This window comes from Lycorma delicatula, chromosome 4, assembly GCF_047948215.1.
Source record: "Lycorma delicatula isolate Av1 chromosome 4, ASM4794821v1, whole genome shotgun sequence".
Classification (NCBI taxonomy): domain Eukaryota; kingdom Metazoa; phylum Arthropoda; class Insecta; order Hemiptera; family Fulgoridae; genus Lycorma; species Lycorma delicatula.
In genome coordinates this window covers 19,504,008-19,517,891 of record NC_134458.1, presented here as the reverse complement: position 1 = coordinate 19,517,891, position 13,884 = coordinate 19,504,008, and the positions used below count along the sequence as shown (strand labels likewise).

The 13,884-nt window shown below is 28.3% G+C and overlaps 1 protein-coding gene across 1 annotated transcript in view; it reads right to left on the bottom strand.

Moving 5' to 3' along the window:
* Window positions 1-1,526: 1,526 nt before the first annotated feature.
* Window positions 1,527-13,884, bottom strand: part of LOC142323162 (synaptophysin-like) — a 32,331-nt gene continuing 19,973 nt past the window's right edge. Inside the window, exons 4-6 of the mRNA XM_075362443.1 lie at window positions 10,774-10,972; window positions 9,448-9,630; window positions 1,527-7,947 (exon numbers count right to left, since the gene is read on the bottom strand). Of these exons, the coding sequence (XP_075218558.1) occupies window positions 7,837-7,947; window positions 9,448-9,630; window positions 10,774-10,972 (493 nt within the window). The 3' untranslated portion in view covers window positions 1,527-7,836. The remainder of the gene's footprint in view (window positions 7,948-9,447; window positions 9,631-10,773; window positions 10,973-13,884) is intronic.

Here is a 13,884-nt window from a genome sequence, read left to right as displayed (position 1 = left end):
AATTCATAATACTACATTAATAATAATATTTTATAATACGAAATAAAAGTGTTTGATTATAAAACATAATTTAAAAATAAATCATTCAATAGATGTCTGGATGTTATGTTCTATTAACATTATAAAATTCCTTAAAAACCCAACTATTTTGTCTTCTCCTGTATTTTTTATTCCAGTTATTTGCTGAGGTAGGTGTATGGAAATTTGATAAATTTTACAGCTGATGCCTACCTACTTCAGGGAATATGATATAGAAATTTTTGCAAATGAATTCAACTACACTTGACAGGGATTCACACTGGGAAGAATCTTTTGGATTAAAGAAAGAGATGCTATCAATCTGCTACAAAGATTGAAATGTACTGAGCATAATAATGTAAAAAACATAATAATAAAGGTTTTAATGAATTGAATACAAAATTAAAGTAAGCAGATTTACAAAGAAATCCAGTACTTTGCCTTCCTTGGTGTTAACTGTTAACTAAACAGTTCCTTTTTTTGTTCCTTTAACAGAATTATAAGATGAAATATTACAATAATTTTAATTAAATTGCAACAGATTAACAAAACTAGAAAATTTTTCCCATATAATAAGAAGAAAATAATAATAACAAAAAATTATTCAGAGATATTAATGAAAGGCGACTTGACAAATGGCAGAAGCTAATAATAAATAATAACAAAAAGTTTAGGGATCCACTATTCAAATGATCAAACTTGGAAAACTGCAGAGAATGTATTTATCATGTTGCTGCCTTTTTAAAACCCATAAACACATTATCATATACTGTAATTAGGAATTATATGACGAGAATACACTTCATAGCTTAACACTTCCACATTACCTAGTACATTATTATTAAGTAATTGAATGTATTATACATATTTCTTTCTAAAAGGTTGTTACAATATTGGTGATTATTTTTATCACAGTAATTATATATGACAGTGAATTCTAAGGTAAACTGAAGTGTAAATATATTTTTGAGTCGGCAGGTGTGATCACATGTAAATATTAGAGCATGTGCGCACATATAATTGTGTATATGCATGTAATGGCAGAAATAATGCTGCACTATTTTATTGACAATACAATTTTCAGGAAGGGGGCAAACACTAATTATAGGAACACTGTAGATAGAATCTTTGATGCTGAATACAAATGAATGTTTTTGAATTTCATAATCTGTAATAACACTACTGAAATATGAAAAAAGTATTACTTTAATAATTGAAGTGGCATTTATATTTTTACTTTTGTTTTTTACACTAATAACTTTGTTTACACTGTATGTGCCATTAAAAATTGTACTTATACTGATGCTGTTATATCTCTAAAATAGAAGAAATTATTAGGATCCGAGTAAAACCAAAAAAGTAACTTTTATATATCAGTTTTAGTTCTGAATCATCGGTCATTTGATTGGTTTGATACTATTCTCCATTCATTCCTGTTTTGTACTAATCATTTAACCTCAGTGTAATTATTGATTACATCCTACATTCAGATATTTGTTTTGTATTTCCAATTTTTATTTTTTTATAGTTTTTACCCGCTATACATTTATCTATTCCAGAAATTAACTAAATCAATGTCTTATTACATGACCCATCAGCCTAATTTATCTCTACAAGATTCTGCAATAAACTTCTCATCTCTCCTATTTACCTTAGTCTCTTCGTTTTGTATTTTATCAATGCAGCAGCATCCCATAAGATCATACTTCAAATCCCTTCACTCTTTTCCTTTCTACTTTAATTGTTTCTAGCTTTAAAAGTGAAAGTTATGTTTTTCTTTTTTAATGTCAGCTTGAAACATCTACTAAACAAAAACTGTTTGAGATAAAATTTTGAAATGTTGAACAGTTTTTATTAGTTATATTTTATGATGTGGCAAAATAACAAAACTATTAGACAATTGGAAAATTTACAGCACATTTTTTAAAATAACATATTCATTTCACATTGTTATGAATATGTCATGGAAAAACTGACATTTGAATCCTTAGAGCAATATGAATTTGATTACAGTATTTAAAAAGGTGAACAGTGCATTTTTAAAGTAGTCTGCAAAAGTATTGCTTCAGCTATGTAAGTTACTGTTAAGATCCTTCAAAATGTAACATTTCATTAAAAACATAGTACCCCTGATTCTAAAGTAACTGACCATTTGTTAGCAATTTTAAAGACATTTTTAATATATGGAGAACTACCTACTTATCAACTTAGTTTTTTAATAAAATGAATTACTGTTAATAAAACTAACAGCTTATTTTTAAATGACTGAAGAGGAAAAGATTGAAAACAATAACAATTTCAAACAAAGGTAGTTGTAAACAATTAACATATACTCGTTGAATAAATTCGAAAAAAAAACAAACTGCAGTTAATACAGTGTCTATAAACTGTATACTCTTTCTGTTGAAATAAATAAGTGTAAAAAGGATTACAAGATGATTTGTTTTCAGACATTTTCCAGATGAGGGGTTTATCAAATTTTCACAGTTTTGACCTGCCAAGACTGGTTGATCATGTGATAGATTTGTTTCTGTTTATGTTTCTTTAAATTTCTGTGTGAGGCATTTGAGGTCGCTTTTCCCATTAAAGTAAATAAGAGCTAAATCATTTAGAATTAAATGGTACAACAATCATTTGAAGACAATCTAAGATTGGGTTTTGATGTTGTGTGATTTGGCTAAGGCATCTAATCTGGAGCTATTCGAGGATAGGTACAGGAGCCTGAAGTATTATAGGAAACTGCTAGAAGTAGTGAAGAAGGAACCTTACATATATTATATAATGAAATTATCAAATACATGTAAGGCTGATGCGAGTTAATTAAAAATGAAGGTAATATAATTACAGGGGAATTTGATATACCATAGACCCCCTGATATTTTAAATGAACACTTTATTAGTAGTGTTATTAATATGACAATTTCTATTCTCAGTGAAGAAAATTATGAATTGAATCATTTTCTTTTGAATATTAAAAATTTTAGGTTCAATAGGCAAGTAAATAATTAATTTGATAGGAGTTTAGTTGCTGAAGGAGATATTATTGATATGGTAATGAATTTCTCAAAATCAAAATGTGGTGATTCTTATGGATTTTCCAACTACTTAATAAAAAGAAAATTGCCTATGATCCTGAATCCATTGGCTTACTTTATAAATTATGTATTTTCCTCTGGAGTTTTTTCTGACAAAACTTAACATTTCTAGAGTTGTACCAACTTTTAAAAAGGGTGATAAACAGCAGCCTAACAATTACAGATCAGTTAGTTTGGTACCAATCACTTCAAAGATTATTGAGGGTGTAAGATAGATTGTTCATCATTTTGTTCATTATGATCCGATTTCTTTCACTCAGTTCAGTTTTTGTGCAGGAAGGTCTTCAGTCAATGCTCTAGACTATGTTGTTAATCAGATTATAGATTCCTTTAAAAATAAAAGTTATACAGTCAACTCCTGATTATCTGCAAGCGGTTTAACTGTGATGCCTCTCGGAAAAAAAAAAAAGTTTTAAAGTTTTATAAAAAAGCTACAAGTTTAAATTTTTTTTATTGTTCTGTTATAGGTTTTACTCCTTCTTTCATTTGCTACTTGAATGTGTGCTTGTTTTGAATATGATAATGCTGTACTATAGTTCATTGTGGATATGATAAGATGATAGTTCATTGTGCAATATTATTTTGCTATGCAAAACTACAAAGGTCAATTAAAAAAAAAGAAATGTTTTCAGTCATTAAAACAACAATAAACTCTTATTTAAAAACAAAAAAAAATCTGAAAGAGTAAATGCCAAATTTATTAAATTTTTTTTCGTCTGTATTTTTTTCTTGTTAGGTTCTGTAGTTTTAATAAGTGTTTGTTAATACATTATTTAGTACGTCATACACTACTGTAAGTACAATCTAATTACGTACAGTGTTAGTGATAGTGAAAATTTGTTATATGTAAATTGAATAAACTTCTAGATATCATTTTCACCAGGAATGTAATAGTGTATTGTAGTGTACTGTATTTTATTTTATTATTTAATGTTATACCTTAATATAATAATGCACGTAAATACTGAACTGCAGTACAGTGTTAGGTCATTTTTAACACGGATTACTTTATTAAATATTATTTTTGGATCGAACGTGATTTTGCTATGATTTTAGATTATCCGCAATCCTCTTCCTGGTTATTATTGTGGATAATAATCGGGAATTAACTGTATCTCCTTAACAATGTGTGACTTGTCAAAAGCCTTTGACATAGTTTTACAAATCTCTTGATAAAGAAATTGTCAATGTATAGAATCAGGGAGCATTCTTTGAGGCTGTGTCATACGTATCGGGGAATGTAGTGAATATTAATGGTGTATTCTTGAGCAAAACTTTTTTGGAAGGACAGGTAGAAGGGAAAAATTGTGTAGGCAGGCCACGTTTGGAATATGTAAAACAAATTGTTAGGGATGTAGGATGTAGAGGGTATACTGAAATGAAACGACTAGCACTAGATAGGGAATCTTGGAGAGCTGCATCAAACCAGTCAAGTGACTGAAGACAAAAAAAAAAAAAAAATTCTTGAGCCTAGGTTAAATGAATTTGGGGTCCCACAAGGTTCTATATTGTGCCCTTTTCTCTTTATTGTCATGATAATGATCTATCATTGCACCTTTTACCACCTCCAGTGCTCTATGCTGATGATACAACTCACAATTTTGTTGGTTAATTCAAGTCTACAAAAACTGAAGAAAGCAAGCAACTAAATTTCTCAGGGTAAAGAGATGGTTTTCTTGTAACGCCATCTGAATGACAACATCCTGAATAATAACAAGACCCAGATTATGACCATTGGTTTACAGAGTTGACCAATGTTGTAGATGAAGTGAAATTTTTAGGCTTTTACTTAGATCCCATTCTCACATGGAAGGATCACATTAAACATTTGTGTAGCAGAATGTCAAGAGTAGTTTTTTGGATTAGAAAATTAAAATACAGCTTGACAATTTATAGTTTGTGCATGGTTTATTTAAGCCTATTTCAATGTCACCTTAACTATGGTATTCATGTGTGGGGGCAGTCGGGTCATATTCAAGATAGCTTATCTTGTCAAAAGAGTAATATTGAATAAGGATAATGGGGAACGTTGCAAACCTTTGTTTATTAAACTAAAACTCATGACTGTGATTAATCTATATAAATGATCATATTATAAATATATGTATGTTATGTTTTGCACAACGCAAGAAACAATTTAAATAATTACAATAAAAGATCCAACTTTCACAGGTATGATATAAGGCATAAACAAGCTCTGTATCCACCACTGGTTAGACTGACGATTGTAAAGGATAGTTGAACTTCAAAAGGCATGTGATAGTTCAATGTACTTTCTTTGATAGCTCAGATGCTGTCTTTCAAGGCTTTTAAAAATAAGCTGCATCGGTGGTTAGTTGAGCATTTTACTCATTAAATAAATTACAGGAGTGTGATATTGAGTTATGATATTATTACATTTATTTATTTTATGTATGTTTTTAATGTTTCAAGGTAAACTTAACTTACATACATTGCATTTTATTTTTTATTATGTATTTATTATGACAAATTCTATTTTAACATTATGTTGACAAATGAGTGAATAAATTATTATTATAATTATTTTATTTATCTATAATTTCTTAATTATGGTAATTTATTTTATAATTAGTATTTTTACATATTCTGTATAAAAAAATATAATAAAATAAATATTCTACATATTTTTGTGTTTATAACTAATACTAAACATCTAAAAGAATAATAATAAAAAACATTTAAATTAATAATACAAAAAGCGATTAATTACTATATGAATAATAGTTAAATTAAATGTAAATTACAGAAAGAACATAAAACATTACATTGTTGTCACTATCCCTGCAGCCGAAAAGGCAAGCTCTATTGAATGGTTAGTACTTATATAAATCTTTGTAACTGCTCACATGACAACCACTCTTAAAATTCAATTATTTTAGCAAAAGTTGTAAAATATTTAAGGATTATATTGATACAGAAGATTTTGTTCCATTTTGACTGTGACAGTGTGACACCTACTGAAATTTATTGACAAATTATTGCATTTTACACTGAAAATGTAGTAGTGGAAGTTGTAGTACAGAAGTTCAATCAAGATTACAGATGACAGAAAGCTGCCCCATTCTAAGCATATTTAACATTTTTTTTAATAATTCACATATAGAAACAATGTTAGAATGAAGATTACTCATACCCATGAATCAATTACTATTCCCATGTGGAGCCATGTACATATAAAATACGATAGTAAAAGTTACCACACCATGTTAAATCTAAATATAAAAACCTTCGTTTTCTGATGTAAAGGTATAATGGAGACAAAAAAATTTTTTTCAAACTCAGTACTTATACGGTTTATGAACATGTTCACCTCATGTTATGTCAGCTTATATTACACTATATGATGAATGGTAACATTTTATGAAGTCAAGGATTTTTACATATATATTATAATAAGAGGAATACAATATTAATCTTAACTATAATACTTACTCCCAGTATTGGAACTTTTTCTATAACCTGATTCAGTAACGTTACCTAACCATTATTGAATGTGTATGTAGTATAAAACTGATATTATCTTAAAGGTAAGTAACAAGCCAAAAGTAATATACACTGCCAACTGGAACACTGGTTAAAAACTGCGCAAAAATTCAACCTCATGCACTTATCAAATGACTGTATAGTTGATTCAGTGATATATTTCTTGTCTTCTGTTATAAATTATAACTTATAAAAAACCTAATTAATTTTTCACGTTTTATAACAAAAAAAAAAAATTAATCTATGTATAAGTATATTTTTTTTTTTAAATTATAAAGATTGAATTTAAAACGAAAAATTATTTACATAAGGAACTGAAATTTACATAAAGAAAAAATCCATACTTTTTGAACACAAAAAAATTTATATACATAACGTTCTAAGACAGTAACAAATAAAATTCATAATTTTTGTAAAACTGTCTGAAAACTACTTAAGAATGCAAACTACATTTTTTTATTTGTAGCAGTTCCTATCTCAGACTCAAACCAGAGTTTAAGTGAAATAAATCAACAATCTATACTTACAGTTACAAGATGAACCATTAAGAGATATATCTAGTTCAGTAATAAGTACAATGCAATACATATCAAATAAATACATCATATTATTACAGTACACATAAAATAAATAAATTATACTTCACTGTAATGATAATATACCAAGAATGGAAATTTCAAACACCTTTTTTTAAATAAATTAATTTAATACTTTTACACTACGTCTTTAATATTTCTGTTAATATAAAAAAAGAAAAATCTTTCAAAACCTCAAAATACATAACATTATACTCAAAATACTAAACAGATACTCTTCTAAGTTCTTGTAATAACTTCATCAGAAGTAAACCTATAAAAATTTCTGATCCATATATACAGTCGGCAGCTAAAAACTTCACATCAGATAATTATGTCTTAACATTATCATTACATGATCACTTGCATAACAAATTCACTGATGACAGATTAATACAACACTAGATAGACAACACTGATAGATTAATACAATAAGTTTCAAATCTGCATTATAAAAAAATCAAAACAAACTATATAGATTACATGTAAAATACCAAAAAAAATCTTATAACATTTTTTGTACATTATTTCAACATACTGATGTCAAATTAATGCTTGCAGAAAAACTCTTAACAGAAAACTAAGTAATATACTTCATCGGCTAAAGTGCAATAACAAAATTAAATTTATGGACATCCATTCTATTAGGCTGGGGAACCAACAGCCTCTCCATGTCTACCTTGAAACCACACAGTTTCCTTATATAAAAACCAGAGATCAGAAGCCCAGATGAAGAAGCTCAAACAACCCAGTATCTGCAAAATAAAAACATACACGTAACGAAGAACTATTATTAACTAGTTTTTTAGTGATAAAATTAAATTAGTAAGACATAACTATAACAAGAAGCCTTAACCCTTAAAACAATCACTGACGTATCACAAAGTATGACCCTGTTTTTAGAACATTTTAAAAGCAATACTATAAATTTATATTACATAGAAAAGATATAGGTTTTGAATAAATTAAATAAAATTTTGTTGAATATTAGCTGCCATATTATCTACCAGAGTAATAAGAAACTGAAATAGATAAAAAGACTAGTCTTTTTAGTCTTTTTAAATTAGAAGTCTATCAACCTATAAATAAAGAATAAATCTACCAGTACAGAAGAATATGTATTCAAAATTTTTTTCATGAAATTTGGAATACATATTCTTCTACTGAAAGATAAAATTTTAACAAAGACTGATTACAACTTGAACTTGAGCACAGTCATTAATCAAATGTTGTTACCCACTCGATGAGATTAGAAGTAACTGTTTTATTAATAAACTAGCAGACCCGGCAATGCTTTGCTATTGCTAGATTTGAGTATATATATAGATTAAATGAACACAATTGAAAGTTTGATGCACTACAGAACTTCACAAAATTTAACCTTTCCCATTTCTGCCATTTCATTTTTACGATATTTCCTTTCCCTTGCCCCCATTTTCTCCTTTTCATCTCCCTTCCCTTTCCTTTTCTTTTTTCCATTTTCCCCTTCTTCCATTTCACCTTTTCGATTTTTCCATCTTTTCCTTTTCCGATTTTTCTTTTTCTTCCTTTTTCCCCCATGCATAAATCGGTCCAGCAGTGTTTTAGTCTGCATCAGACACACATATCGGAAACATTGAAATGGAATTGTAAAATATTTAGTATAGCGTGTGTTGCTTTTACGTCCAACAGACAGCGCTGTTTTTTTTTAAAAAAAACATGTTTTTACCTGTTACAGGTCTTAGGTATATAAATAGTATGAATATAAAAACATGCGCATATTCAATGCAACTTTGTGTCAAAATTTCAAAGCAATCCGTGAAGAACTTTTAGAGATTTAAGATTTTTAAAAAATGAACATTTACATTTTTATTTATATAGATGTACACTTATTTTTATTATATTTAAAAAAAATGTATCTATATGTTTAATTACAAATTCTGTAGGTCCAATTATTACAAATTCTTACTTGCCTGAACTTTAAAGTAATGTCTTTTGTGCCATTAACAGAAAATCACTATATTACTGCAACACAGTTCAATTAATTGTGACATAATAATGTTATTTATAAACATTTTTCTACATAAAAATATATGTCAGTCTCCATTAAATAATGTAAATCTTTTCAATAGATGTAACAAAAAAATTTGTTATTATAGATTTAAACAAACAAATTAAAGTTATTTTCCTATAATTGCAAAAATAATAAGGATAAGGATAGGATAGAATAGCAAAGTTATTTGAAGAAAGATAAAATAAAAATGGTCTTTACTTACTGCAGATACGTTCAATCCAAAGTATCCATTGTTACTGACTTTTATGTTGATACGATACGTTTGCACAAGATATGATTGGACAAATGATGGATTTGTAACAAGTTTTAAGCCAGATAAGCCATGAGTCCAGGCAGCACTTGCAAATAGCCACAAAACAGCAATTACAACAGTACCAATGAAATCCTAAAAAGAAAATATAATAGATTTAAAAAAAGCATACAACTAAAAAGTTCACTTTCAATGAATAAAATACTTCATGTTAATATGAAAACTTAATGACATTTTTTCGTCAGTACAGAAAATTAATCCAGATAAAAGAAATTAATCTAAATTCCTGGATTACAAGGTTTACTGCATTCCTTACAAGCCTTGCAGTTACCTGGAACATCTCAAAGAGTAATATTTTAAAAATAACAGTACATGCCAATATCTGAAGCAGTGTTTTTTTTATATACTGGTTCCCATAAATCACCAGAGTTAAACAGCAATGAGTGCATTGTGGTGAGTGATCAAAGAATTTTATGCCATTTAAATCTTATTTAAACAATGTATCTAAATCAGTAATACCACCTGTTTAAAGAAAGACAGCAACAGATCAGGTATCAGAAAACAATGTAAAATATATTATTGTTGAAGAAGAAATTATTAAATCTTTCACAGAACTACACAGTATGATTATAAAAAAAAAATTCAGTACACGTTCACAGAAATCTAAAAACTTATAAAAAAATAAGAAATACCTTCAATTAGGTAACAAAGTATTTCTTAAATATTATAAAATTTCAAGAACTAACTTTGAATACAGGCATGAATGAAGTTCAGTAGATTCTTATAAAGGACTTCTGTTTTAAAATCACTAATTTATGTTTTTTACAGGTAGACATAGCTGAGAAAAAAGTAAAATATCTAATACTTCAAAACATTTCTCTATGCACAACTAGTCGCATAAGTTTAATCGGAGGTATGCAATAATTCTAATTTTGTCATTATGCTCCTATAAATGTTTTGTACTTTTATTTTTTTTTTTTACAAAAACTATTGGTTTTCAAATTAAAATTTCTTCACACTTCCTTTTTCCAATTAATAATGTACCTTAGAGCTTAGCCCACAAAAAAGACTAGTTTGGGAAAATACAAGTTTAGTAGAACTCAAAATAAACAAATAAATATTAATACCTGTTGTTAGTATTAGTTTTGAAAACAAGATTCAATTTTGTGACAGGTTTTTGTTAGTCAACATAAAATGTGATATTTATCAAAGTAGATGATATGACACAATAAATAAATAAATTAATTAAAAAGAATAAAAATATATGAATTTACTTACTCCAAGTGGATATTTATCATTTGTTTCATAAGTTGATGTGCACTTGGTGTAGATAATTATTGAAATTGTACAATATAAAGTAGATAAAATGCAAACAAAAAGAAAATACTCAGAATATTGTGAAAAACTATCATCTGAAGCTAATTGTAATGTTATTGGTGTTTTATTACACATAACACTCTCTTGAACCCGAGTCAACCTGAAAAAAGGAATTGTCAGGATCAATGTGTTGCTTCTAAAGTCTACTTAATTTTCTTCAACAGTAGTCGTTTGAAACACAGTGGTATTGGGATCTAAGGTATGCCTACATATTAGAATTAATAAAACTTCTTTTTGCAAACTTCCGGATAGTACTTGCATGTAATATAACGTTATGTACTGCTACATAACTGTGCATATAAAAGTACATAACTTTTGTAAGCAGCTGCATTGCTGATAGAAATATGTAAAACAACAGGTGGCAAGAATAGTTTTTATAAACAAAATTTGTTCTTTTAAGTGATCAAATTTGGTTTTTCTACTGAAAATAGTCAGTTTAAAACAGATGACAGTTAATGGCAGTGACTGTCGTCTGTTAATCATATTCGGTAAGTTTGTTTTTTCTTTTTTTTTTATTAACAATGGGTCTTTTAAATGATTAGTGGTATTCTTCCTTTATTTTTAATAATACCTAATATACATGAAATTAAAGGTACTTTTCTAGTAAATCCAATTAAGTATACGCACATATAAATTACTTAAAAATAAAATAAAAAAATTTCACTTACAAAAACTTTTCCCAAAAAAACAAAAACTATTATAAGATGCTTGTAACTTACTTGTTTATAAAGAAAACTATTACGCATAATAACGTATTTAACGTACTGAGGCAAATAAAGAAACTGTAAACATTTCAATTATTTATTTGGTGTATACCAATTCAAACTTGTAGATTTCTCAAGTGATTGAGTACCTCAAGAGACTTTTAATTGTGCAGATCATATAACAGTTTTGTGGGACCAAACAACTAATGTGGCTAAACTCTACAATTGTCTCACATGACTCGTGCTATGTAGGCCTGGCCCTTGGCAAAAATGCAAGTGCTCAGAACTATGATGACTCTACCTGGGGTAGTCCCTTATAGTTTATGCACCGTCGAAGTCCAGCACAATATTAAAGGCAGCATACTCCATTCCACTTTTTCCTGTCCCCCTAAACCACTAAATTTGACAATAGTGGGCTTGATCCTCAATCCAATGCTGACAGCATTACCTCTAATCATACTCTACAAAGACCATTTGTAGATGCTTGCCGGGCTCAAGCTGTTCTCAACATAGCGCATGCCACTCGATTTTTCTGATATAACGGTTAATTATTGTTCTGGTTTGGTTCCATCATGATTCTGTATTAAACTAGGAAATACCCCTTTGAATTTTGAAAATTTGAAGATTCTTTGCAATTATATAACAACATTTTTAAATAACCATGATTGAGATTGTATCTTATGCATGCAAAAGTTAGCCTTCAACCTACTAACAAATACCCCGTTTAAATTTGGAAAATCGGACAATTGAGAAATACTATAAGGGCACCCCATTGCACCTCCCAAACTCCCAAAACAGCACCACAAGGGCCCCCCGTTTGTTACCAGTTGATGTTGATGATCGGCCTAGCCTCGTATGAGGTAGTTGTATCACCTCACAACTCTAGCGTAACACACAGTCCCCACAGGAAGCCCATTATTATTACACAGAGATTAAAAAAATTTATTTAATATTATTTATTTTATTTAACATAAATTTAATTCTATTATGTTTTTAATATTATTCATTTGATTGATTTTTAATCATTCAGTTCAAACCCAGCTAGCACAGTGATAGATGCTCAAAGTTCACAGTTCAATAAAGTTAAAGTGCAAGTAAATTCATTAAAGTTTGTGCTTGAACAGGCAACAAAGGTGAACAAATTTCCACTAATATATATATGCAGTAGTGGAAATTTGCCTGTTTATATATATATATATATATATATATATATACATATTAATATAGCCTATGACACTTCCGGTAATGTAAGGATTCCAATGTGGGGTTATATATCTAAATCAATTCGGCCGTTGAGCTGCTACGGTGGAACATACATACATACACACACCCTAAATACATTACACTACTTTTTGGGCAGTCATGTAAAAATTCAGATAGATTTAAGTATTTTAAAAACATGGTTAATTTTTAATTTGATGATCCTACCTACTACAGTGACACACTCACTTTTGTTTTACAATGAAATACCCTTAAACCTAAGTGTAAATTACTTCACAGCTTCTAATTTTAATAAATACAGTCCTAGTTATTGAAATTATTAAGATTATAAAGATATTAAGAAAAAGAAAGTTATTAAAAATGCATACACTTCAATAAATCATAGCTTGTCTTTGCTTGACAAATTTAATTAATTTTCATCACTATCATTTTTTCTTAAATTTATCATATCAGACTGGAAATTTGGGTCCTGTAATCCTTCTTTTATGGAATCCACAGTCACTTGTTTTTTTATAAAATATCTTCTTTCGCAGTGATTCAAACAAAGACACTGACACTTCACTACTAATCCAGCACTTTGATTGCCCTAAAAATAAATACTTTTTCTATCCTTTGAAATGATAATGAATAAATGGCTGCCATCAATTCTTGCATTGCAGCAAACACTTCTTTAAAAATAGTTATGTTAGGTTTATTCTGTATGACTTCCTTTAAACAGAGATATACAGAATAAAAGTTGTTTTAGACTGAAGCCAAACATCTAGCCTACTTATAAACATTTTTCTTAAAACTATAACACAGAGCAAAAAATACAAACTGTTAAATCTGAAATTGGAAATCACACCTTTCATGTATTTTTAAAAATTACATAGGTGTATATTTCAGTGCACCACTATGCATTGAAAAGCAGTATAATAATGAATAAGCAATAAACAATTTTATTAATTTCTGAATATCTGCTCGGATTATATTATATTTAAAATATTATTACAGATGTTTTTTAATTATTTAATTTGATATTTTACTGTTTTTGACAATAAAAGTAATATTATACGTCAAATGGAATTGTCTGAATGAAACGCGTAAT